This window comes from Durotheca rogersii, assembly GCF_024521655.1.
Source record: "Durotheca rogersii strain YMJ 92031201 chromosome Unknown GGS23scaffold_6, whole genome shotgun sequence".
In the NCBI taxonomy this organism is placed as follows: domain Eukaryota; kingdom Fungi; phylum Ascomycota; class Sordariomycetes; order Xylariales; family Xylariaceae; genus Durotheca; species Durotheca rogersii.
Window position 1 is genome coordinate 830889 of NW_026251237.1, and position 26075 is coordinate 856963.

A 26075-nucleotide genomic window follows, 5' to 3' on the forward strand; every position below is an offset into this window, starting at 1 on the left:
TGACCTACTCACCTCCTATTATAGCCCCGGAGCGAAGCGAGAGACCGACGACATCTGTCGATTGATCCCATTGGGTCTGACTTATTGCCCAGCTCGGCTTCGACCTATCACAGCGTCGAGGTCTCGACCTGTACGGCGCAACCTCGAGTCTGGCAATATCCCATTGGCCGTTGGTATAAATGCCCAGTACGGCGCTTTCGATTAGCCGTCTCTCGGGACTGTTAGTCGGTGTGTTATATGGTGCGGGAGGGTTCTTCTGTACCGCCGCGGACGAGTTACGATCGATGGCTACATAATTTTTCTTTCTCTCTCTTGGTCTGTCCCTTTGTAATCTTTCCGACGGCGGGATTCTCTCTATGTAGCTAAACGGCAGTAATATCACGCTGGCCAACCCTAGGCGGGGTATAGGCGCTGTAGCTATTCGCTCGTTTGTCTTCAAACACCACCGGCCGCGAAACTAGAAATCGCTATAGATGGTTCGGAATTGCCGCGAGCTTTTATCCAACACAGCGGACTCTTTTCTACGCGCCGTAGTTCCGACTCTCTTCCTAGATGCTTTACGAAGGCCGCGGCAGCGGCCAACTCGTATTTATGGACAGCGATGGAAGCGATGATGATTTTAGGGTTCTGCTTCAATCGTTGACTGATCGAGAGTATTGCCACCACAAATTTCCCATCTTTCCGTTTACCACATTTTTTTTTCGGACGAGAATACTCGCATGTCTAGCCCATCTGGCTAATGGTAGAATTTCTACCATTATTTCGTGCGTACGTATTTGTGTATTTCTCCTTTTCTGGTTCTCGTAAGGCTTCGCTCGATCGGCCGTACAAACGCGTATGTATCGTAATCTCCGTCTTCCAACCACCTAGGCAAACCTGCCTCGTTGTATAACCAAAGGAACTCCGTCCGAGAAATTGTACACGAAGAGAGGGGGCTCTTTCTCTCCCGCCGTTGGGAGCGTAGCTCTCGTAATCCTGTGTCCTAGACGATAGAAATGCGCTGATAGTGTTGCAACCGAGGGACCGTCGAATTCTAGTTATCGATGCGCCTAGAGACGCCGTTGTAATGGGAGATGTGTTGTACCGTATTTTATTGACGGGAACCTGTTCGCTGGTCGTTTGCAAAAGGAGCGCAAGGAATAAAAGCGAAACCGGCAACGCGGGATCGTGAAAGCGCCGCAGATAACCGCCGTCCAACAGTAGAGCCGAGGGGAACAAAACAAGAAAGATTCCCATGGGTATTCCGTGATAAACTAGCGATCTGGCCCAGATATTCGGAACGTGAAGAGAAATTCGCGAGCTGGAAGATGGCCTCCCTGCAACAATCCCACTTGCTCGCCTGTCTATAAGCACCGAAGAAAAATAGGAATGGATAGGTATCTGGTATCACGTATTGACTAGACTGACCAATCTAATAAAAAAAACCCGCGCTCTTTCAACTCCGATTCGCTACCGTAGTTACAGGAGGTAGAGGAGGGGCGTCTTTTAGCTGATCCGGAATGTTCGCGTTCCTCGACCTGTCTCTGTTCGGGAAAATGGGATCGAGACCTCGATGGGGTTCATACGGCTGTATAGTTCGTGGCGATGATGGATACGGCAGAGGCTGGTTTCGAGGTTGTACGTGCAAGAGCCCTTGCAACTGATCTTGTTGTGGTAAATGCGGGTGGAGCGGAGGAGATCGCGAGTCCAACGAAACCGAGGCTCGATCACGGGGGGAAAGAGTTGCCCTCTCTACTTGGTCAAGGGGCTCCGGAAGAGCGCGTGGCGTGTCCGTGGCAGATGCTGGAGAGGTTAAGGGGAACGAGCTGCTTGCTTGCTGGGGGCTGTCGACGGCGCCGAGGACCCCGCGCTTCTTGGACTTCTGGTCGGCTGGATTGCTCGAAATCTCGTATCCGGGAGAGGACGCATACTCGCGTTGGGGTTGGAGCGCAATGGGAGCCAGAGGAGCCGGCGTGATCGGAGCATATTCTGTCGACCGTGAGTAAACCGCGCGAGCCTGGGCTTCCTTGTCCGCTTTGGAGGGTCGGCCGCGTTTCTTTCCCGTCGTCGTCGGTGCCGGCCCACCACTAACAGTCACCGCAGATGGGAAGCCGTTCGGAGGGCGCGGCTGGATATTGCGCGCCGGCGGTATAGAAGGTTCGAGGGGGGCCATCATCGCCTGTCTCTTCACGGGGTGGTCGACCGGATCGCTTAGGGACTTGCGCTTGAAGCCCGACAAGGTCGGAGGGGCGTATTTAGTCTGGAACATGTTTTCGACGGCACCAAAGCATTGATTCATATTGCGGCCTGTTTTCATTAGGGGGGGATAACGGTAACAGCGATCCCCGAATACGTACCGCCGGGAAGCTGCATCGACATCCAGTTCGGCTCGACTTGATGAGCCTTGATGAAGTCGACCAGGGTAGAAATATCTATCGTGCTGACTTTGATAATCTCGCCCAGGACGAACCGCTGCAGCACGTAGGCATTAGTCGGGAGGCACCGGGGGGGGAGAGGAGAGGGAGGGTTAGCCACGGAGGAGCGTTACCTTCTCGTCATCTGAAAACGTGGTATCCATGACGAGTGACTAAATCGGACGGCGGCAAGGGTGAGGAGGGGTGGCGAAGATAAGGGATGTGCCAGCAGAGTTGCGAGCAAGTCATTTGAGAGTTGAAGGCGATCAACAAAAAGACACTCGAAGGACAAGCCAGCCGTGAGGTAGAAGCCGGGACGACGGTGATAGGTGAAGCAGCAGAAGACGCCTGGCGTACCCGAAGGTCTAGGCCATCAGGTGGCAGTGACGGACGGGACCAGGATGTACGGTCGAGATAGCAGGGTATGTTGCGTGTGGGTGTATGTAAGTAAGTAGGTATGTAGGGTATGTATGTAGTAGTAGGCAGGCAGGCAGGTTAGGTAGTAGGTATTGCGCCAGGATCCCGGAGGGTAGAGGGAGGGAGGGTGTGAGCGTCCCGCAAGAGGGTCGAGAGACGCGCGCAAATAAGAAAAAGAAAAGAAAATGTACGACCCAAGCGCGCGTCTTGGGACGAGAGCGAACCGAGGACCAAAGCGAACGTGTCTTAGCCCGGCGAGTTAGGTAAGTTGTACAAACGAACGAATGTGGTGAGTCGTGGTCGTCGATAATGTGCGCGGCGATCCTCTAGGTTGCTTTGCGTCTACCAGGGTAGCGCGGTGGAACAAGGTGGTTTTGCTGCTACCAGGGCCTCCCGGGTTTGGTAGTGGTACTCTATGTATGCCTCAACCGTGAGGAGGCGAGACAGAGAGGGCGGGGGACGGTTTAGAGAGAGAGTGTGAGCGCGAGAGAGGGTATAGAGGGAGACAGCCGGAGGAAAAAAAAAGAAAATAAAACAATAAAACAATAAAATTATCGAGATGGGTTTGGCCTCCTCCTCATCTCCTCCCCCCCCCTCCCCCCCTTGCCCGTCTTCTGGTAAACAGGAGCCCCAAGCTTCTCTACACCCGCAAAACGAGCGCCCTCTCCCACAGACCCTCTCCCCCATCCCCAATATAATAAAACACAGCAAATGAAAACAAGGGCCTCGACGGCGAAGTGCTGATGCCCGACTCCCCCTCTCTCCCCCCCCTGCGCGTCTCCCGTCCCCGACGCACTGCCATGTAGGATATAGGTAATATTCCGGACAAGGCCCATCTGCGTCGCCTGGGTCGTGAAGGCCCGGCGCTAGATCGAGCGGGACAAGCGACGGGTGTAATTGTTCACGCTGCAGCCGTCTCAGGCTGGAAGAGCTCGTGTCCGTCCCCAGATCTGGGTTCGGAGGCTTTTCTGGCTCACCTACGAGCCGTACGTATGCAAGAGGGCGCGCCAACAGCAGGGACGTGAGAGCGTGCGAAACGCGCAGGCCGCCGCAACGCCGCCGCAACTAGCCAGCAGGTCATATGCTGAAAATATATGGCATTAGGGAGTATCGTGCATAACCATTGCAACCATCACGATTTCGGCTCGGCGGTTGAGTGGACTGACGATATGCAGCTCTCTCCCTCTTGCAGATGCTCAATACATCCAGGTCGCTGGCTGTGAGCCAATCCCGCCGGCCACTTAGACAAATCGGGTCGCCTGACTAGGCCCTCTTGCATTGGGCTGGGTAAGAATTGAGAAACATGGAGTCTCGCCCTTCCTCCTAGAGGCCAATTTCCACACCACCACCGCAAGCCGTCCCTCGCTGCGCAGTGATTTTTTTTTTCCCCACACCGCCCTGAGGGCGGGATGATGGCCAGAGGAGAGACCCGACGGGACCATCAGCGGCGAAGGCCAGTGTGATCGAGAAGACCACGAGAGAGTATAGACGGAGAACTAGAACCCCCGTTAGCTCTCGTATAACCGTGTGGGAGGACGATGCTGCCTCTCGTTGGCCGCTGCTCGCTACTCCGCCGGATGCTGTAGTTGTCGGGGGGTCTCGCAAGCTTCGTGGCGGGCCTCGTCGAGGGGGCCGCTTGACTGGCCCAGAGTCGCTGACATCTCGCCAATCGCAGCGCTGGGAAGGCCTCTCAGAGCACCTCCCACGCCCGACGACAAGCACAGATCATGAGTTCGTCACATATGACGAGCCACGAGCCGCAATCGAGACTAGCTCAGCTAGGCCGTCTTATCCTGGAGCGTGTGCGTATATAAGTGATGGGCAATTCCGACGAGGAGGGGTCGTCATAGATTTGTGCTTCTGCTTCTTCATTTTCTCTTCTCTCGCGATGTCGCGAAGCGTCGACGTTTTACGATCTGGGATTGCGTGGCTTTGGACGGCCGGCCTTTATATATATATATATGTACCTTACCCTATATATGTATTTATATCTCCAGCGCACACACACATACCGCCTTTTCCCTCGCCTCAACTTCAGGCTCTGTTCTATGCATAGTGAGTTGGCAGTTTCTCATAGGGTGACCCACCCACTCAGGTATAACCCGCCGTCTCGCGCGTGGTGACGGCCTTCCCGACGGCGCTCTACGAGCTCGACAACGCACACATCCCAAGGCCGTAAGAAGGGATAGCGGTGTTTCCCAACCTGCTGCTGGCTAGCTCACGGCAATCTATGCTGGACGTCATGATGTCACGGTGATGGGAAACCGGCGTTGCTTATTGTCTCACGTTCTCGGCCATCGTCACGACTTCGCGAGCCCGCGCAACAACCCGGCAGTGCTAGTACCGCATACGCAGCTAGCCCTTCCTGCAATGGTCGGTCGTTCTAGTTCTTGAAAGTAAATTCCTGTCGCATCACATCCGGTCCGCCACGGTAACTAGCAGCACGGTGGATCGGCGGGCAGAGTACGCCTGTCTCTCTACCTTGTCTAGTGCAGACGTGTTCGTGCTTGCTCGATTTCTCGGACAGGTTGCAGCTATAGCAACTGGCGGGATCCCGAAACTAGAACGGCGGAAGACTACTCTGCTAGTCTAAGGTCTGCAGCGGCAGCGGAGCGCAGTCGGACGGAGAAACTCGAGGGCTTGGACAGGGCTTGCAACTCCAAGAGGCACTTCATCCTCCACGGTCTCGACTTCAGACCACCATCGGATTGCGCGCTGTCACGACCACGATAGGACCTCTGGTACGCAGGTTTCGCCGGACATCGGCGTAGCATCGTAGAGGTGCCTAGATTTGAAATAAATTTGAAATAGATTTGAGAAGAATGGACGTGCTTAGGCTGTGCATATCTGTTCTTCTCGCCTGTTTGGGGTTGAGGAAGGACGGAGAGGTGCGCCAATACAGTAAACAGCCCGAGATGCAGGTACCTCATATATATTCCACCGCCTACATCACATTAGCAGAGGCACGGCCGCATGGGGTGCCTTCGAGGAGGAGGTGCCTGCCTCTTAAATGGCATGCATATGTACATATGTGAATGTAAGCAGGTACCTACGTGCAGGGAAACTTCAGCACCGAGGCACCTCTATGTAGGTACCTAGAGGCAGGCACTTAAGGTCTCTACGTACGGTTCAATGTGTCACTGGTACCTACCCACCCGCCGTGTTGAGCGAGACACCCTACTTAGGATACCTGGGCAATGTACCGAGTCCCATCCATGACATACAACATGCAACATAGCAACTGTAGACAGCCTACCTAAAAGAATCTTACATTCGGCACCCCGAGTCAACTAATAGGCACTAAAGGTAACGGATAAGTGCATGCAGTCGGCCGTGAGATGTAGGTACCAACGTAGGTTGAATGGTACATGTAAATCGGGGTACGTGGCTTGGCGTTGTTGACTACTGAGTAGAGGTGGTGCCGAAAGGCCAATCGTCAGCGCTTCTGGCCACTGTAGCGGGTGGGGGGCACCTGGAGACCTCCAGCCGTAGCGACCCTCCGGATAATTACACTCTTCTCCGGATGTGTAAAAGGCCAGGGCTGGCAAGCCACACGCCTGCCACGAGACCTCGGGACCTGGGGCGTCACGCTGTGGTGTACGTGTATGTATCTACCTTAACAGATCAGACGTAATACTGCGTAGGTAGGTACCTTAGGTACCTCCTTAGGAGGCAGGATAGGATGGAGAGCAGTGTGGAGAGGCACCCGGGTATGGAGAGGTGCGGTGATTACGCCCCTAATGCTACCTAAGGTAGGTACATAGGCTAAGAGAGGTACCTCGGGCAGGTAAGGGATAACACTGTGGGTACACGGTTGCCGAAGTACCTGAGGTAGGCAGATACATAGGAGGCGGGTCTAGGCAGCTGGGCATGCTCAGGTACCAAAGGTACTTGCCTTGCCAACCCATCCAAGTACCCGCAATTGACCCCGTTAGGTACATGTCCCGTCCTTCTGCGTAGCAGGACCGCAACCAGCACCTATCTCTTTTTTTTCGGCGACCACAACGCCGTCACGTTCTTCCTCGCAAATACTCACAACCGCATCGTCACCACTGCCTTCAGCAACCGGCCCTAGGGCTTCTCCGTGCACGTCGCATATCCCTTTCTCTCACCCTCCCGAGGACCGTAATTGGCGCTCCGTTTGCCTGCGATGTCACTGGTACCGCGCTTAAGATAGCATCTCCCCTGTCCATCACCCGCCCACGCATCCTCTGTTGGCACTCCTCCCGCCCCGTCTTTCCCGCTCGCCCTGTTTCCCACATGTTCGCAGATGGTAAATCGCAGTCGCGTCACTTCGGTCTCTCCTCGATAATCCTGACCTGCTCGATCTACTTCCTGCATCCCCTCCGCCTCGCCAATTCCCCCCTACGTCGAGCTGCTGCCGGTCGAACGTGACGAAGTCCACCGCGACAAGACAGGCCAGAGAGTCCACACCCCCCACAGCCATCATGGAGGATGGGGAAAGTATGAAGAATGGCTCTGGGGGCCTTGCTCTCCAAACCGCGTCAGCATTAGTCGCGAACGTGCCCATCCTCAAGAAGGAGGGCGACAGCGCCGCTTCGTCGCCGAATGCCAGCAAGGGGTCTCGGTCGACGAGCCTGTCGCCCGATGACCTGAAGGCTCGAAGCGACAGTGCGTCGACTCCCGACGGTCACCCGCCAAAATTTACGCGCAAGACATCTCACAGGGTGGCGTTCCGGCCGATTCTCTTCGGCGATCTCCCCGATGTCACCTTGGAGTCGTGCAGCCACTTCCAGGTGATTCCGGATTGTCTGTACGGGTCTAAGTCTCTCGGTTCGACGGATCACGATGCGCTGGACTGCGACTGTAGCGAAGAGTGGCGTACGTATTCGTCTTCTGTCATTTCTCCTCTCCTCCGCCCGGAAGAAGCGGTGGCGGAGCATGGACTAACAAGCACGTTTCAGGGGATGGCACGAACCACGCCTGCGGCGACGACTCGGATTGCATCAATCGGGCCACCAAGATGGAGTGTGTTGACGCCGATTGCAATTGCGGCAGCAGCTGCCAAAATCAACGGTTTCAGCGGAAGCAGTACGCCGATGTCTCGGTAATACAGACCGGGAAGAAGGGGTTCGGGCTTCGGTCCAACAAAGACCTCGAGGCTAACGATTTCATCTACGAGTATATCGGAGAGGTCATCAACGAGCCCACATTCCGAAGGCGAATGATCCAGTACGACAAGGAGGGTATTCGTCACTTCTATTTCATGTCTCTAACCAAGAATGAGTTTGTAGACGCGACCAAAAAAGGCAACCTGGGCCGCTTCTGTAACCACTCGTGCAATCCCAACTGCTACGTGGACAAATGGGTGGTTGGTAACAAGTTGCGCATGGGCATCTTCGCCTCGAGGAGGGTCCAGGCCGGCGAAGAATTGGTCTTCAATTACAACGTGGATCGGTACGGCGCCGATCCCCAACCCTGCTACTGCGGGGAACAGAACTGCATCGGGTTCATCGGAGGCAAAACACAAACGGGCCGGGCAACGAAACTGCCCGATGCTACCATTGAAGCCCTCGGGATTGACGACGGCGATGGTTGGGATACCGCCGTTGCCAAGAAGCCTCGCAGGAAGAAGGTGGGAGAAGACGACGAGGAGTACGTTAATAGCGTGCAAGCTCGCGGGCTTGACGAGAAGGATGTTACCAAAGTTATGGCTACTCTCATGCAATGCAAGGAGAAGTGGATCGCTGTCAAGCTGCTAGAGCGTATTCAACGTTGCGACGACGACCGGGTGCGCAACCGGGTTGTGCAGATGCACGGCTATCAGATCCTCAAGACGGCTCTGAACACGTTCGTGGAGGATCATAATGTCGTATTGCAAATCCTCAACATTCTCTACAAGTTCCCTCGCCTTACCAAGAACAAAATCTCCGATTCCAAGATCGAGTCCACCATCGAGGCATTGACGAAGTCGGAACACGAAGATGTGGCCGCGGAGGCTACGCAGCTACTCGACGAATGGAGCAAGTTGGAAGTCGCCTACCGGATTCCCCGAAAGAAGCTGGATCCCAATACTCAGTCGACGCCGAGCACACAGTCAGTCAACTCCTTCGAGGAGCGCCGCGGCAATCGTCCGGAGGAGCCGCTCATCAAGGCCGTCTTCACACTCCCGGAAAACATTCCGAAGGGCCCTCGCAGCAGCGTCCCTCAACGGAACCACACCTACTTTAACAATCAACGGCATCGTCGTCCCCCTGCCCAGAACCTCCCCCCGGGTTGGTTTTCGGCAAACGATAAGAACGGGTATCTGTACTACTATACCCGAACCGGTATTACGACGTGGCGAACGCCAACCGCACCCCCGCCCGACACCAATCCGACCCAGCCAAAGGGACCGTCTAAAGCAGCTCAGGAGCAGAAAACGCTGCAGGACATCATCGACTCACTCACCAAGCCCGACAGCATCCCTCGGAGGTCGGCGTCACAGACGCCGCAAACCAGCACTCCGACTCAGGAGCCCAAGAAGGAGAAGTGGCGCTCGCTCCCGATCGAGAAGCAGATGAAGATCTATGAAAACACAGTATGTCACAGTTCCATTGCTTTGAGCCTTATCCTTTTTCCCTTAGATTGTTAATTCTGCCGTAGCTATTTCCCCACGTGAAATACGTCGTGGATAAATTTCGCCAGAAGCTCCCCAAGGAAGAACTGAAGAAATTCTCCAAAGAAATTAACAAGAAGCTTGTCGCGTCGGATTACAAGAACAATCGCGTGGACGACCCGACCTCCATCACCGAGAAGCAGGAAAAGAAGGTCAAGAAATACGTGAGGGATTTCTTCGAACGTGCAGTCGAGAAATACAGGGAGCACGAGAAGAAGAAAGCCGAACGGGCGAAAAATGGCTCGGATGCGTCGCGAAAAACCGGTAGTGCCGAGCCACCGAGCCAGTCGGGGCCGCCAGCTGCCGAAGAGGACGAGGACATGATGACGACGGGCGATGACGACGATGTCGGCTCGACGCCTAAGAGCCCCTATCGTAAGCGGAAGTATGAGGATGATGCAGCGGATTCTCCCAGCCTAACGCCTTCCGAGACGCCTTCGGCAAAGCGGGTGAAGGAGGATGACGGTGATGTTCCTAGCCCGCCGCCGCCGCCGCCTCCCCCCCCAATCGACGGGGAATCCACATTGGATATGCTGGCCGAGCAGGACAAGGAGGCGCTCGGGGAGCCGGGGACCATATCGAAGATGGGCGGGGGTGCGTCGGTCCAGCATATCACCGAGGAGACAGAACGGCGACGGCTACGGGAAGAAGAGGTGGCACTAGAGCGGGAGAACGAGCTTAATATGCTCGCTTTCGAGCAAGAGCAAGAAGACAGGAAGCTGGTGAACGGAAGCGGCCAGGCCGACACGGGCCACTCGCATACCCACGAAGACGACTCGAGAAACGGCGGAGTAGACTCGGCTAATGGTGATAGCGGTACGGTTCAGCATAATACTAGAAAGCACGAGGTCATGAGCCACTGAGCGAATGTCTAGGATCATAAGGCGGCCTAGTCGGGCGCCAGTTGGCTCACATCTTGGGACCATCATCATGATATTCTTTTGCCCGATTCCATGTACAATACCTGGCCCAGCCCTCATGGAGGTCCTGTTGTGTTTTTTTGTTTCTCTCTTCACCTTCATCCTATGCAAAGGGCATCCTCGTTGCATTTTAATTACCTTCCGGTGTCGGGGAGGGAGAAGTGCTTTTTTTAAAAGGATCTAGGGTTCGACAACTGGCGTTTTGGTAAAGAGGGTGGAAAAGGGGGCGGGGGAAGGGGATACACACTATCTTGCATCCGGCTATTCATCATCCATTACGGCACACGAGAGAAGGGAGGTTTTCACGAAAGAGGGGGGGGGGGGGGGGGGGCAGAAGCGCTGTGTCGCGCAAGGCGACCAAGTTAATAGGAATGCATCTCGGAGTTATGTGTGGACGGTGGATGCCGCTTCTCTGGTTTAACTTGCCTCGCGTGGCGCATTGTGATACCATAGCATACGCATAATCCGGGGACAGATTCTGGTCCTTTTTCCAGGTGTCTTCGTAGGTGGTGCGGAAGAGGATTTTGTGCGCCGCGCTGGCGCTGGGTTACGGATGATGAGAAAGAGAGCGCGAGCGGGTGGAGAACAGCAGAGGAGAGGAGGGCGAGGCCAACACGCACAGCATACATCCGTGAGACGGATATGCTCTCCTGGGAGGGTCGCGTTAGAATGAAGGGGAAAGGGATAAGCGAGAGAGAAAAAAGTGGGCGGACGGGCCAGCAGGAGGACGGGCGAACAGGGCGAGCAGGGCACGCGAGCAATCTGCGTGTTTATGCCGGTGTCTCTGTTTGTCGGTGTGGTGTATATGGTATGGTGTCCGTATTATAAACCCATCTGCCGATCATACCTACACATATCCACATCCACACATACACATACGCACACATCTATCCACACACACACACACATCCACACACTCTCTCTCTCTATATATATATATCCACGCGCACACATGCACATACACTTCATACGAAAGAAGCTGGGGAGCGAAGGGCAGCAGGCGAGGGTCCGGCTTATTTTGTCCGGGTGCGCTGCGTGGATAACATACCCACACGGCACCCACACATTCAACCCACCCCTACATCCCTACACTCTCACCCATCCGTCCATACACACATGCCTACATACATACATACATACACCCCAGCCGGCGGCCGCCAAGTCCCGCCGCCCGGGATGGTGTCAAACAAGAGGCGCTTTCCTACACGCGAAGACGAATACGCGCGCCTGGCCGAGTGTGCTCGTGACGGCGGAAGCGGTCGCGAGTCGGCGACCTCGCCTGTCCGCCTCCCGCCTCCGCGACGCACCCGGCGCGTGTAGCACACGTATACTTACCTACCCACCTACCAAACCCCCCCCCTCCTCCTCCTGCTCCTGCTGCCGAGAGACAAGACGGACAGAGAAACACGTGGCGGCCGAGAACAGACGTCACGGGAGCCAAGCCCCCCAGCCCTCGCATCCGCTCCGCCACCCGGGTCCGACGGGACCTCACTGGCTGCTGGGATTGGGGCTGGGGCTGGGGCTTGCGCGCAGACGTGCCCGACAGGTCGGCAGGGCGAGTTCGGGCGGGCGAGGGGACCGGCGCAGACGTCTAAGCCCACACACCTCGCCCGTGCTGCGCCACGCGCGCGCACTCTCGGCTCGCCCTCCGGGACGTCGGCCCCTACGTCTGTAGCAACCCTCCCCCCCATCCCACCTACCCGAACCGGGAGTCCCGGTTCCGGCGCCCGCGGAAAAGGGAGGGGGGGAGGAGAGGGCAGGGGGCCCACATCGCGTCACGAGACAGGCGAGAGTAGCCGAGGAGGCGAGAATGCAGGGCCGGCAGGGCGGGGGGGGGCGTTGCGGCTGCGGAGCCATCTCGTGCCTTGCGCGCCGTGCGCCCCCCCCCCCTTACCCCCTCCCATCCATCCCTACATACCTACAGTACCGTCCGTCCGATCGTTGGGGTTCGTTTCATCGGTTTCAGTCGGCCATCCGATAATTCGGAGGCTATCTCTCTGTCTCTCCCTTTGCGTCATGAACGCCAGTGCTTTTTTTATTATCTGATCTCGGGGGGGGGGGGTTTATTTTATTAATCCTCTCCCCTTTCCCACGTGCGCGCGCGTGCGCCCCCCCTCCCCCTCCCCCCACTCACACACACCTACCTCAAACCGAACCCCACCCCTAATAAGATCGGATGGATCGATGCGAATAGACGAGATGATAAAATAGGTAACGTATGCACGCACGCGCCAGGACCGCTGCCAGCTAACATGATATGCCTACCGCATACGCACACCTACCTGCCTCTTGAAACCCCGATAGATCCGATCTCGTTCTCGGCTCCCGCTCCGTCATGTAAGTGCGTCCCTCTTCCTCCTCCCCCTCCCCCCTCCCCCTATTGGCTCCAACCGCATACACCCTGTCGAGGAAACAGCTCGTATTACACCACTTCGAAACAGTTAAGCTACAGTATTGTGAAACGAACCCGTCGGTAGTAAGCATGGCAGAATCCGCCTTTGCGCATATGCACGTGTTATTACGTCTGTCTCAACCCCTCCCCCCCGTTTCCACACACACTCTCTCCCCCCCTTCAGTCCCAGGCTACCACCTTCTCGAGCGCCTCGACCAGGATGTCGGCGTGCTTCTGGGCGAAGACCAGCATGGGGCGGAGGCGGACGGCGCTCTCGCCGCTGCCGCCGATGTTGACGCCGAAGCGCTTCGCCCGCCGCAGGAACTCGTCGCGCCGCGGGTTGTCGAAGGCGATGAAGGTGCCCTGGCCCTTGCCGCGCAGGTTCGCGAACTGGCCCGGGTGCCGCTCCGCGAGCTCCTCGAGCTTGCCGAACAGATAGTCGCCGACGGTCGCCGTCCTCTTCACCAGGTCGAACGCCTCGATCTCTCGCACGATCGTGCTGAAGAGCAGCGCCCGCGCCGGGTCGCCCATCCACGTGTTAAACTGCCGGTACGGCCGGTTGGGCCGCAGCGCCGGGTCCCCGTAGTAGTACCCGGCCGTCTGCGCCTTCTTGCTGAAGGTGACGATGTCCGGTGGGTCCTCCAGCTCCCAGTGCTCGTGCGCCCAGAAGCGGCCCGTCGCGCCGACGCCCGTCTGCACCTCATCGACGATGAGCAGGACGCCGTGCTTCTTGGTCAGCGCGCGCAGCTTGCGGAAGAAGTCGGGCGACGCGTGGTTGTCGCCGCCCTCGGACTGGATCGGCTCCACGACGACGGCCGCCGGGGGCACATGGTAGTTGAGGATGAGATTCTCGACCTCGGCGAGCGAGTCGGCCTCGGCCTGGGCGTTCTCCGCCGCGTGCTCCTCGAGCGGGTACTTGAGCAGCGGGAAGGTGGCGTGGGGCCAGTCGAAGGCGGGGATGTCAAGCTTGTGGATCGGCTTCGACCGCGTCGTCGACAGCGTGCCGAAGAGCCGGCCGTGGAAAGCGGTCTTGAACGACAGGATGGACAGCTGCGAGGCCCCCGGCGTCTGGTTCAGCATCACCGACTCCGTCTCCTCGTCGGTGAAGTCGACAGCGGGGCCGCCGCGCTCACGCTGGCGCCGCCACATAAAAGCCGCTTTGTACGCGGTCTCGTTGGCGTCGGAGCCCGACATGCCGGTGAAGACCTGGTCGAGCCCCTTGGGCGCGACCTTGAGGATGCCCGACTGGAGCACGTCGGCCCAGTCGTGCGGCGGGAAGTTGCCGAGAGCCGGCCGGTTGATCAGCGCCAGACCCATTTCTAGGCTCGCAGCGGCCCTCCTCAGCCTAGCGTTGTTGTACCCGACGGGTATCGAGGCGATTTGGGCATAGCTGTACGGAGGGCAATGGAGCAGCGGAAGGGGAGCAGGTTAGCCAGCTTCTTTCATCAGACCGCGGGTAGGTAGCAAGCGCACGTGACTCCGTGGGCGTAACAACAGCAGTAGTAGTAAGGTAAATTAATATAAAAAAAACATACACGTCCAGCAACATATTTCCGTCCGGGTCGACAATGTAGTTTCCTATGCTCTTGCTGTAGTCGGTGATGATGTTCACGCTCCGGGTGTCGAAGACCTTGTCGAGCTTGGCGATGTACTCTTGAGATATAGGCCCGGGGATCTCGGTCTTCACGACGGGCGCGTCTGGCTCGTTGTAAAAGGGCACCCCTCCACCAGCGTCGGGCCTGGGGAAGATCCGCCTGCTCGCCTCCACCTCGACCAAGCCTCTCGAGAGGATCTGCCTCGTCGGCGTCGACGAAGCGGCGAGGGATCTCGAGGCGGCGGCAAATAGCGGCCGCAGGGGACCCCCGGAGCGAAGGGCAGCAGCCATCGTGGTGCTAGCCGCGTTTCACAGGCGACTTTCTGATGCTACGGACCGGTGGCAGCGGGTTTAGAGGACGATCTAGCCGCCGAGAAGAAAATGACGACGCTCTTTAGGAAGGCCGGCCGCTGTTTCTCTCTCATTCGTCAGCTCTCCGTCACTCCCGCCATGCAAGGGCAGAGAAATAAGAAGAGACGCTTGGGAGGACTCGGCGCAGTCTCTGCAGAGGAGGAGGAGGAGGAGGGGGGAGAGGGAAGAAAAATGTGGGAAAGATAGGAGAGAGCGTGAGAGTGGGAGGGGAGAACAGAGCAGGCACACCTAGGTAGGTAGGTAGGTAGGTAGGTAGGTAGGTAGGTAGCTAACAAATCGAGGGGAAACGAGATGGGAGAATTTGCTATCATCTCGTGGCCGTGCGGGGTCGGGATTGGAGGCTGTGATTGGGGAATGCGAGTCTCTACGTCAGCGATGCTCGGGTGGGCACAATGTAGACGGTACACGGCCGGCAGGGCCTTTACGTAACCCGCCTGCGCCATCGGGCGCTGTCGAGAGGACGCGACAGTGCTAGAGCGGCACCCGTGGGCCGCCGCCCCTCAGAAGGGCGAAGTACCTGTACGGCGCCCCTCCATCCCGCTATGCTATACTGCCGCCTCTCCTCCCAGGAACCCGCTCGCCCAGCAAGACGAGCTTTGCTCGCGTCGCGGCTCTCGATCCACACGAGGACCACCCCTCAGTGCCAGCACCCACCGTTGCCGCATTGGGCATGTCCACGCGGGCCTCCCCTCAAGGCCAGCTTTATCAGCCCCAGCAACTTTCCCGACATCGCTCCCACCTTCGCGCGCGCTCTATCTCTGCTCGACAGAGCAAGGGGAGATATGATACCATAACACGGTGAGCGCACCGGCTCCCCTCTCGCATATCGATATAGGCATGTACCTAACAGACGCGCCGCTGCTGGGCGGTTATGACTCGTGCTACGGCTATGCCAGTCGGTATTTGATAGGTAAGTTGCCCGTGCGAAGGCGTAGGTAAGTGTTACGTATGAGTATTGGTATGTTTGCGCATGGTAGGCGGGTAGGCATGTTACAGGTAGGAGGACCATGCGCACGAAGTGGCCCAGAGAGCGTCCCAGGTGGGCAGGTAAGTAACACGGGTTGAGGGAACGAAGATATTGTACGTCTGGCAGAGTTCTCCGTCGAACTCGCGAATGATGCCATGTCTTCGGCGTGGAGGACAGTTGAAAAAGGGGTACTTACGTATATCTCTACAATGCAGATCGAGGGGCGGTACATGCATAGTAGGTGTGGGGGAGGTGAAAAATCCAACACACGCACACACACAAAACAAAAGGAAAAAAAAAGAGGGGGTGAGCTTAGGTGCATAATACGGGTCTACTCTTATCTTTATATGCCGCCTTCACGTTGGTGGGTTATTCCATGCTGGGGAAACCTGACGAGGGAGTTGGCCTGCGTGGCAATTCCTGCAGCCATATGGGACAAGTTAGACATGCAATTGTGAGCCGTCTAGGACTTAATATGCTGCGCCTCGGAGTTGGATATGCGGCGGCCGGTTGCTGAGACATGGCGTAGCAACAAGTGGCCAGGACAAGGATAACAGCCACCTTGCATGTCGATTCTCGACGCTGTTGCTCTGTCCGCCAGGGCCCAGACGAGCGGCACGCATCTCGCGCAGAAACCGATCCCTCCTCCTCCCCGTTAACCCCAACCCCGCCCGGCTGCCGTGACGAGAGGCGCGAAAAGAGGCACCGAGAGAGAGGAAGGGAAAAAAAAAAGAAAAAGAAAAAAAGACAGCGCGACCCGCGGTCCCGGAGCAGTGCCAATGCCAGACTCCGTCGTCCGCTCGCCCACTCCGCCAGTAACACCAACGCGGGTTTTTTTTTTTCCCTTCGTGAAACCTGTGCGTACGTGTGGAATCAGGTGTGCGTACCGCGGAGCCGTCCAGTACGGGGGCTGCGTTCGGTCGGGAGAGCGACAGATCTGACAGCTTTCCTCGCCTCGCACAACGTCGCGGCGGCCGGCGGCGCGGCGGGACGTGCTACCGCAATAGTCCTAGTTGGCCGATGAGGTTGCGTAGCATGTAGCTGACTGCACGCCATTCCCGCCCGCGAATACGTGTGCGAGGGTGTCTATTTACCTTGGCGAGCTTTTAACTCCGTAGACGTGTTACATACCTACTATATGCCTGTGGGCGGCGCTGTGCTTACACGCTATGTGCATACGCTTGGGAGGATGGTGCGGCGGCGGTGGCGGACTAGACAGAGAGGGAAGAGAGGGAAAGAGAGGCGCCTCCCATTCGACCGTCTGGAGGATTCCCAGCTACGCGTATGTACGGGGATAAAAAAAGGATTGGAGGGGCTGGCCGACGGGGCCCCTTGCCTGCAGCCCTAACCACGCAGCAGACACGCAGGGAGCTGAGCGACGAGGCGGGCCCTTCGGAAATTTGACAGAAGAGATCGCGGGAAACAGAAAAGATGCAAAAATCAAAACTGAAAATCAAAAACGGGGCGATGGGATGAGAGCCGTGGTCCCGGGTCTACTTTGGCGCAGGATGAGAGGGAGATGCGATGGGGCGAGCGGTCGTAGCAGATGTGAATAAGTTATTGCCTAGGTTGTTGTAGTTTCTGTGCAGTGACCTTACGGGCATATCCATACGGCAGTATGGGGAAGCTAAGGATGATGTTAACCGAGAGATAATCCTTTCGGTACGCTTTCCCACACATAGAGGTAGGCACCTGTTATCCTCTTCATGTAGGTCAACGAATAGGCAGCTTGTTGTAGATGCGATTGGCCCGTCATTTCTCGATTCCACATACCGTAGTAAGTTAGCGAGAGAGACACGGGCAGAGACAGGCAGATAGACAGACACAGAGAGGGGATATCCACGCGATGCCCAGACGATTCCCAGCGCAGACTCTCGAATCTTCCCCTCTCTTCAGGGCAACGGCTTCGACAATCGACCCCTTTACCGACCAGACGGCCCTCGTAGACGCCCGGGGGGGGGGGTTACGCGCGTATGCTATATACAGGCCTCGGCAGCTAAGCACGTAGGATGTCGGAGAAATATGCCGTTTTGGGGCATATGTAGGGATCTTTTTCTTCTTTTTAAAATTAGGAGAGATCTTAGCTCAGCGGGAGAGAGGACGGCAGGAAGAGGCAGGCAAGAGGAGATTACCACACGGATCGCACTAGAGCTAGCTGGCGCGGACGGTCTGCGTGGCTCGAGACAGCGAGGCTTGTCTTCGAAACAGCCATCGGCCGTCGTCAGTCGACTAGCGAGCGGACGCTTCCGCACCGGACGGGGGGAAGAGGAGGAAAGGATCTCCTCCCACATCGTGATATAGACACATATGCATCGCACACGCACACGCACGCCCGCGTAGAGAAAAAGGAAACGAGAGAGAAGAAGAAGAAGAAGAAGAAGAAGAAGAAAAGTCTGCCAAACCCTCACCCCGGCCAGCTGAGCGCCAGCACGCGTGATTTTTTTTCTTCTCTTTCCCTTGTCACACCTGCCACAAGCCTCCATCCGTCAGGTCTGAGAGTTGGCACAGACTCTGGGAAATCTGGGCCCTTTATCCCGGGGATGTGTTGGCCACGTCGGAACATGCTTGCGAATGCCGTTAGCTCGAGCAGTTTTTCGGCGGTATTTTTTTTCGGCTCGCTCCGCGCCTGTGTACCTCTCACAGAGAGGAGAGAGACGGTACCTGCGCAGAGACAGGAGTCCCCGCCGTTCCCTATCGTGAAGTCGCAATTTACTATCATGGTTGGGTCGAGAGAATCTCCGCTGCTTAGGTATACATACGTACGTAACGTGTCTTCTTTTTCTTCTCTTCTTTGTATCCCCCTTTCTCCCCGCTCTCCGGCGCTGCGCATGGGAAATCCGACAGCAGCCGGGGGGGGGCGGGGGGAGACGCGGTCCAACGTTGGTTCGTGGACCGGGACACCATGCGCAAGGTCAATACATATGCAGACACTCGGACCGGCGAGACGTCGACGATTGGCGAGATGGGCGATTGCATCTCGCTCTCGAAGATCGCAGACGAGGACGAGAGCCGGCCTGGACGGATGGGATACACGAGAGCCATGCAAGTCTCGGCGCTGGATGGAGTCTTTCCGCCGGCGGGGACGCTGCGAAAGATAGATAGGCAATACGTAGGTAGGTATATGAGCAATAGCTAGCTATGTAGGTATGTAGTAGACCTGGCCGCTCGCCCTGCTGGGGCCCCCTCCTGATCCCGAGCAAAGACCAGCGGATGAGATGAAGGACTAAGGAGAACGTGGCCGGCTGCCGCATCAATGCCACCCTAGTCCCAGGGTCCGAGGGCCGCGTTGGCTACGACTTACGCCGCGTCAATCTAATCGACGCCGGCGACGGCCAGGACAGAGAGCTCCTGGGCGTTGCCGCACGCATGCACTAACGAGCCAGTCCGCAATATGTAGGCATATGTCGTGTAGGAGGCTAGGAGGCTGCCGTAGGCTGCGACAATATGTAGGTAGGTAAAGTAGGTAGGCAGGTGGGTGTAGGTGGGGAGGCGTTCGTCAGGATGCCGGGTTGGTTTGGCCTCGTTCACAGTAAGCAGCCCGCTCGACCTGGCCTCCAAGAGAAAACTCCCCGCCCCGCCTTCGAGAACGTTGGCAAGGGTTGAAGAAGCCTATTGGTGCGATGTTTTCCTAGGTAGTTCGGGGTTGTTAGCCACATCCTCTTCCCTACCAGGGCTGAGGCGGTAATGGTGATCGTCACCCACCCCGGCGACCCCCAGCTGCCTCTCTACCTATCTCTCACTGTCTCTGTCTCTGTCTCTGCGTGCTGCCTTTAATGTACGTGTATGTACGCATATGTATGTGCGTATATGCAGGCATCGATGTCTATATTTGTATATATATATACGCATTGTGCGCACATGCTGCTCTCTTGTGCACAGATACCTAAGTGATGTTATTCTGTGATGTCTCTCTCACGCTCGGCTGTTGTTAGTTTAGAAACATGGCTGAGTAGAATATGTTCCTTCCCCACCCCTCCCCCTCTGTCTTGTGCTGTAGATGTCTCTTGCGTGGCTTCATCTCCGCGTCGCCAACAGCCTCTAAACTGCGCAGTCCTAGACAAAACAAAAATAATTGGATAAAATATAGACTAGTGAGGCTAATGCAGGTCCGAGATGACTCGGCAATATTAGAAAAAGAGGATTTATACACTAGGTGCGTTATATATATATATATATATATATATATATATATATATACACATACACGAAATATGCTGTTTTTTTTTAAAAAAAAAAAAATTCTTACTCGTATGGGTGGGTTGGGCGGCGCACTACATACCTACATACTATGCCTACGTACTCAATCGGTGGGTAGGTATATTACTGTTCTGTATGCCCGTGCCGTGTAAGAGCTAACTGAGAATGACTGAGCGTCCCCTTATCTCACACAGCCCAGGTGAGACGGGGCACTTCCTGCGCCGTCATCCCTGCGTGGCAGATTGGGCCATGTAAGCTCAATTGGTGATTGATGTAAACGCCAATCTCGACTGGAATGCAAATGATGAGGCCGAGGAAGAGTGGGGTTATGGGATGGCGGATAGCGCCAGCAAACCAGCGAAACGACGGCAAACATCGATAACCGGACCCCTAACACGAACACGAACTGCGTGCGTTCGTCTGTATGTGTGTGTGCTCATATGAGTGTGTGTGTGTGGATGTGTGTGTGTATATGTATGTGTGTGTGGGCATGTAGGTAGGTATGTGGACATGTTGAACTGCCTCACCACGCTTGAAGGGGACACACACTCACCCACACCACCTACACACTCGCTCATCCACGCACTACGCACTCACACGCTCACCCTCACTCGCCCACACACCAATAACCCAATACTACTACGTAGTACACACACTACTCGCTAGGTATATTTATGAGATGCACGAGACGTCGGAAACCCAGCCTCTTTTGCAGGTTACGAAGTCGGCCGGCCTGGCAACTTCTCACGGGACCTCGAGGTCAGGGCCACCCGCATGTAAGATATCCGCGACGATACAAAACGAGTGGGTTCCCCACGGACCCGTATAATCTAACCCAATGTTACCGGAGGCTCTTCCGGGCGAGGGCCGAGATGGGGAGAAACAAAGTCTCTTGTTTTGACCTGGAGCGGCAGCACCTCGACGTACATACCTACCCCCTCATGGCATCCATACCCTACAACCACTCCTGCTTACACACATACCTTGCTTTCCTACACGTCCTCCGCATGCACGCACACATACATGCATTATATACGAGGTTGGTCAGGTTCTGTATGCGGCCTATTGGGCGTCGGCAAGGTATGTGTGTATGTGTGTATGTAGGCAGTAGCAAGAGAAGCAATAATAATAAAAGACGAAAGCCGTTTCTCGCTCCATTTTATCGCTCGAGCCCTTTCCCTTTCCTCAACTTCCCCCCAGAGTCTGGTCCCACGGCTGAGAGGCAGGCTGATTTAGTATTGTTTTTTTCTGCTTCTTTTCATTCTTCTTAATTCTTCCTTCGGTTTAATTTTTGTGAATCCTTCCGGATCGAGTAAGGCTGAGCAACTCGGGATTCCCGCTTTCTTCCGCTTCTTCTACCTATTCACCATCGGCCGTATTAGTTAATTCCGCCCTTCCACCCCCCTTGTTGATATCGTGGCTGGTGAGAGCAGCTTGGGGCGTTGCACAGCTATCTGTCTGCCGAATTACTCAATCGCAACCCACTCTGCCGACGAGCCCGCTCCAGGCCAAGGAGGCACGGCAGGACCGCTGAGGGGTTTTTCAGAAATCGATCCTACCGTGGCCACATCTACCCAGAGAATTTCAATTCCAGGCAATCGGAAGCAGAACTGGGACGGAACCGCACTTGGAGGGAGGGAGAGGGAGAGAAGGAGAAAAAAAAAAAGAGACAGACAAGACAGACAGACACAGACACCGAGAGACAGGAGGTTTGTGGCGCGGAGTCGAAATAGACGGAAAATAATCACTGGAGAAAATAGGGACAAAACAAGAAAGAAACCCGAAAAAGAAAAAAAAAAAACACACCCCGTATTGGAGACGGAACGGGAACGGGACTGACTGTGTTGAGACTGATCCACGCAAGGGTCGGGTCGCGAAAGCTGCTGCAAATCATATCGGCCGCCCCAGGAAAAAAGCCACGCGCAAATCCTGCCATCACATCCGCCATCCCTCGTCTAACGGCAAAAATCCCACAGAGGACGGCATCAGCCAAAAGAGAGAGAGAGAGAGAGAGAGAAAGGTGGGCGGAGAAAAAAAAAACCCCCAAGACGGAAAGACAGAGAGAGAGAGAGAGGGGGCCCGTGAGCTAATAGTTACCAGGAAGAGGGTGTGAGCGGTGCCGGGTGCATCGTGTTGATGATACGCCGCTGTACCTGCATGACCCCTGCAAGAGTGCAGGAAGAGGAAGATCCCAGAAGGACGGGAAAACAAGGGTGCTGTCGATGTGGTAGCGTATATGTTGTGTATATGTTGTGTACGGAGCCATCCGTCCAATACCACCACTTACACACACCACCGCCACCCCGACTCACACGCGACATCCCTCAGGACGCGTCCCGCCGCCCTCGTACTTTTATCCTGGCTGGGCCCTCCGAATAGCAAACAAAGCCACCTCGACCGGGCCCCGTCTTCTCGACCCTCTCTTTTCTTTTCATCCTTATCCTGTCCGTTACCCCATATACCTGGCAAGGCTTACTTCCATATCCTGCTGGCCTCGTCCTCCCATTTCCGACGTCCTCAGTGGTCCATATAGGTCGCTTCCGCCTGCTCGTCGTCACCTTCGTTACCAATTTCTTTTCCCCCCTTTTCCCTCCCGGCGTTTTCTCACCTACCTACATATTGCCGTTCCAGGCCCGCCACTCGTTCGCACGTCAATCCAGAGGTTTCGGTCTCGCTTTGCTTTCGCTAGCCCGGCAAATAGACCTCTCCCCTCGGCCTATCCTCCAGAGCACACACGCTGCACCCTCCCGGAGAAACGCTTCCGTCGCCTTCTAATACATACCGACCCCGCGCAGTCACGGCTATCGACTGCTCGGATCGCTAATTCTTTTTGTTCTGGAAGCCTCTCGTTCTTCCCGCCGCGGCCCGCTCCCCTTGCCTCCATCTTAATGTTGATGGCTATTTAGGCAACATTCCAGCTTCGGCTCTCTGCCCCCCTCCCTCGATAAGAGGCAGAGGCAATTCCAACCGATATCTCATTCCAACGGTTCCTCGCTGGGATCGATCCTTTCTGGGGTGGGAGGAATAACCCGTCTTTGCCGGCATCCTACCCGCTGCTGGATTTCTTCAACGGTAGTGGGCCCCGCTGCCCCTAACCGATACGCCCACGCTACCGTCTCTACCTACATTCGATTTGTCTTAATCCGGGCGGCTGGAGGCTGTTTGCGGTTGCGATACATTATTTCAGCAGGCCGGGACTCGTCCGTGCCATCTACTCTTAATTTCGATTCGTCAGTTTTAATGTCTTCATCTTTCAGCATGCTGCGGCCCCGTGTCCTGGCCGCCGGGCTGGGCGTTGCCGCTCTCTTGGCGACAGCGGCGATCTTGGCCCTCGAGGTGGCCATCGCCCAAGCTCTATGGCCATTGGCGTTGCAGATCAGAGTGGCCGCCGTTGTCGCTTCGGCGTGGCAAGCAACCATGCTCATCATTTTGGCCGTCTTCTTAGCTAAGGCCATGGGGCCTGTCAAAGACTACGGCTCGAGAAAACCCAACGGTGCTTGGTTCGCGTTGGGCGTCGTCGCGAGCGTACTAGCGTCAGCCGCGTGCGTCGTGATGTTGGTCTTAATGGGGAAAGAGGAGGACCTGCCGGAGACGCTTTTCCGACTTCCACCGGTGAACTTCCTGATCGGGTCCGCCATTGCACTCGTCTCTGCCTTCGTAGGGCAGCTTACCTTTATTGTCGTCTACTTCGTTGTCCACCGGCTATCCGACTCAGAACATACACTGTCTCTTCACACCAACGACGATAGCGCCCGCACGCCGCCGATTCGTGTTAAATCCGTCCCGTATAGTCGAACGACGCCCGCTACTAGTCAGATCAAGATGCAGCAACGGATGTCGATGGACTACTCAAGCCGGCCCGGATCAAGCGGCAGCCGCTCGGTCGCGGAGACCATGAGCTCCATTCGTACCTCGATTAGCCACGTTGTGCGCCCATCGGGATCGAGGACTAGATTATTATCTTCTAGTTCGAAGCCCGGTCGCCGTCCCCCTTCTACTGGTTCGGGCGGTTATCGGGAGCGATCGAGCCTAGCCGAGGACGGGTTCGATTCCTGGGATACTTCCTCGGTTGACCCTCAAAACCGGCAGACCGTTCTGGATACCACCAACCTGACCATCCGCTCCCGCTTTTTGGAAACGATCCCCGCGAGCCCGACGACAAGCCGGAGTCCGAGCCCCGGCTGCCCGCTGGATCTCGAGCCTCCCAAGCGCAGCCGCAGAAGCCGAAGTTACAGTCCCGTTCCCAGAGCGCAGCAGGAGCGGAGCATGACCACGCTAGTACAGCCGGGCGAACTTCACATCCACCCGCTTTTCCGATCCGACTCGCCCGCTCCGCCAGCAGCGACGCCGGGGACGATCGTAGTCGCGGCACCCAATGCGGGGCAAACAATCTCGGAGAAGTCCCTCACCCGGATGCGAAGTGGCAGCCTGCCTACAGGGCCAGTATCCCTAAGTCGGCAAGGGAGCTACGATAGCTTCCGGAAAACGCCGAGCCCCAACACGGAGCGCATTCGTTCGGAGGACCTGGCTGCAGAGCGGCAGATGACGCCCCCGATTCCCGAGTGGATCCTGAGCTCCGGATCCAAAACCAGTCTGGCCGACTATCAGACCAAGGGACAGCGGGAACCGGGAACAGCCGAGTAGCTGGACCCGGCAACACATGAATGATGACGAACAACATGTATGACTTGTTACTGGCTTTTTTTTCTTCTTCTCTTTACGACACGACCATACGGTATCTGTAGTTTATCAGGCGGGCTTGGGAGGCGGATTATTCCGGGGGCTACTCGGAAGATACTGGGAGATACCATTGTGCTTTAGCGTGGCGTTGCGTTACATCCTATCCGACAGCGCTCGGCACTGGGGAGGGAGGGAGCGGGAAAGGGGTCCATGTAAATATACCGTCATTCTCCCTCCCGTGAGGGATGTAAAGGATGTAAAGGGGAGAGGCGGCGGGAGATGCCTAAAGCTAGTCCCAAGAGCACCCAGAGCAAAATAAATAAGTAAAACTACGAGACCATCAGTTTTTCCTTATGCCATGGGGGTGTCACGCAGTCGAGTTGAATACGAAAGGGCGGGCTCAAGAAGCCACAGTGCAAATGTGCGGACTCTGGTCGCTGAGGGCTGAAGGTTTAAGTCGAAGCCGAAAAATAGTCCGCGACGAAGGTTTCCGGACTTCTAGGCGAGCCTGTGCAGCCTCGGGGCGGAGCAGAGCGGAAAGATAGGGTAGAACGTGCAATGTAGTCACTACCAGTCCGACAAGGCTTCCCTATGCGCCATCATCAACCATACCATCAGATGGATACGGATCTATCAGGCTGGCGATATTTCTATCCTATGGGCTTGGGTGCGAATTGTGCCTGATCGTAGGTAGATGGTGAGGCTGGGTGGGTTGCCTCCAGCAGGGCCGATTGAGATGAGAACAACCAAGGTACCTCCTAAGAATGTACCTAGGCGCATTTACATCACCCTAAGGTACATATGCTAGGAACTCACCTGTAGCATCAATACTCGCTACAAGTTACTCTTGCAGTGTTGGCAGCCTCCGTCCCCCAAACAGCCCGTTTTGAAAAGTACCTAAGTTAGCCCCACCTCAAGACCCCGCATTATTAACTACACACGCAGCAGGTCGCCTTACGGTACCTACCTCTTACATGCCTTGGGTACCAACATGCCTATGTGCCTTTACATACATAGGTACCTACCTACATAGGTGTCTCCCTCCCTCCTATCTTATCTCCGCCCCATGCCTGCCTCGGCGCCTGGCCCGAGGTGCATTGGAGGCTGCCATACAATAGGCAGGTTGGGTTAGCCAACTTCGTTGGATCGGGAGCCGGGCTAATCAGGTACGTAGGGTAACATACCCACCTTATGTTAGGTACCTAGGGTAGGTGTGTTCCTAGGCACCTGACCGCTGGTGAGTACCTACCTGTAGCTGTGCGTAATGTCATGTACCTGGTTGGGTAGGAGGAGGTACCTATCTAGGATATAGAGGGCAGGTTTAGGTACGTAAAGATGTGTCGAGGGGAAGGAAGATGTATATGCCTAGGTACCTATTAAGTAGCCTACACCTTACAAATAAACCAGGTACCTGTCTACCTAGGTGCTCTCAATCACCTACCTCTACCTTCTATTCCAGGGTTGCTTTAACAAGTCCTATCTTGGGTAGAGAAAGCGCCTTGAAGAGTGTAGGTACGTGGGCAG

The 26075-nt window shown here is 56.1% G+C and overlaps 8 protein-coding genes across 8 annotated transcripts; 3 read left to right on the top strand and 5 right to left on the bottom strand.

The window, feature by feature from the left end:
- Positions 1-1335: 1335 nt before the first annotated feature.
- Positions 1336-2854, bottom strand: GGS23DRAFT_458185 (uncharacterized protein). The gene is made up of 3 exons (XM_051514084.1): positions 2528-2854; positions 2337-2451; positions 1336-2286 (listed from the first exon to the last, which is right to left on the bottom strand). Exons 1-3 carry the CDS (start codon positions 2555-2557, stop codon positions 1436-1438), a joined length of 996 nt encoding a protein of 331 aa, XP_051373363.1. The 5' UTR covers positions 2558-2854; the 3' UTR covers positions 1336-1435.
- Positions 2855-4744: 1890 nt separating this feature from the next.
- GGS23DRAFT_561236 (uncharacterized protein) lies at positions 4745-5912 on the bottom strand. Its single transcript, XM_051515932.1, has one exon. It carries the CDS (start codon positions 5738-5740, stop codon positions 5387-5389), a length of 354 nt encoding a protein of 117 aa, XP_051373364.1. The 5' UTR covers positions 5741-5912; the 3' UTR covers positions 4745-5386.
- An 875-nt stretch (positions 5913-6787) lies between these two features.
- Positions 6788-10803, top strand: GGS23DRAFT_561239 (uncharacterized protein). Its single transcript, XM_051515933.1, has 4 exons — positions 6788-7652; positions 7736-9351; positions 9417-10688; positions 10776-10803. The coding sequence occupies exons 1-3, from the start codon at positions 7259-7261 to the stop codon at positions 10290-10292; spliced, it is 2886 nt and encodes a 961-aa protein (XP_051373365.1). The 5' UTR covers positions 6788-7258; the 3' UTR covers positions 10293-10688; positions 10776-10803.
- GGS23DRAFT_561240 (uncharacterized protein) lies at positions 10680-11332 on the bottom strand. Its single transcript, XM_051515934.1, has one exon. It carries the CDS (start codon positions 10976-10978, stop codon positions 10712-10714), a length of 267 nt encoding a protein of 88 aa, XP_051373366.1. The 5' UTR covers positions 10979-11332; the 3' UTR covers positions 10680-10711.
- On the bottom strand, positions 11183-11815 carry GGS23DRAFT_561241 (uncharacterized protein). Its single transcript, XM_051515935.1, has one exon. The coding sequence runs from the start codon at positions 11806-11808 to the stop codon at positions 11551-11553; it is 258 nt and encodes an 85-aa protein (XP_051373367.1). The 5' UTR covers positions 11809-11815; the 3' UTR covers positions 11183-11550.
- A 443-nt stretch (positions 11816-12258) lies between these two features.
- Positions 12259-14975, bottom strand: GGS23DRAFT_561243 (4-aminobutyrate aminotransferase). Its single transcript, XM_051515936.1, has 2 exons — positions 14277-14975; positions 12259-14131 (listed from the first exon to the last, which is right to left on the bottom strand). Exons 1-2 carry the CDS (start codon positions 14624-14626, stop codon positions 12922-12924), a joined length of 1560 nt encoding a protein of 519 aa, XP_051373368.1. The 5' UTR covers positions 14627-14975; the 3' UTR covers positions 12259-12921.
- Positions 14976-20395: 5420 nt separating this feature from the next.
- On the top strand, positions 20396-21474 carry GGS23DRAFT_458382 (uncharacterized protein). Its single transcript, XM_051514086.1, has one exon. It carries the CDS (start codon positions 20546-20548, stop codon positions 21140-21142), a length of 597 nt encoding a protein of 198 aa, XP_051373369.1. The 5' UTR covers positions 20396-20545; the 3' UTR covers positions 21143-21474.
- A 1459-nt stretch (positions 21475-22933) lies between these two features.
- GGS23DRAFT_458359 (uncharacterized protein) lies at positions 22934-24885 on the top strand. The gene has a single exon (XM_051514085.1). The coding sequence runs from the start codon at positions 23112-23114 to the stop codon at positions 24513-24515; it is 1404 nt and encodes a 467-aa protein (XP_051373370.1). The 5' UTR covers positions 22934-23111; the 3' UTR covers positions 24516-24885.
- Positions 24886-26075: the final 1190 nt, after the last annotated feature.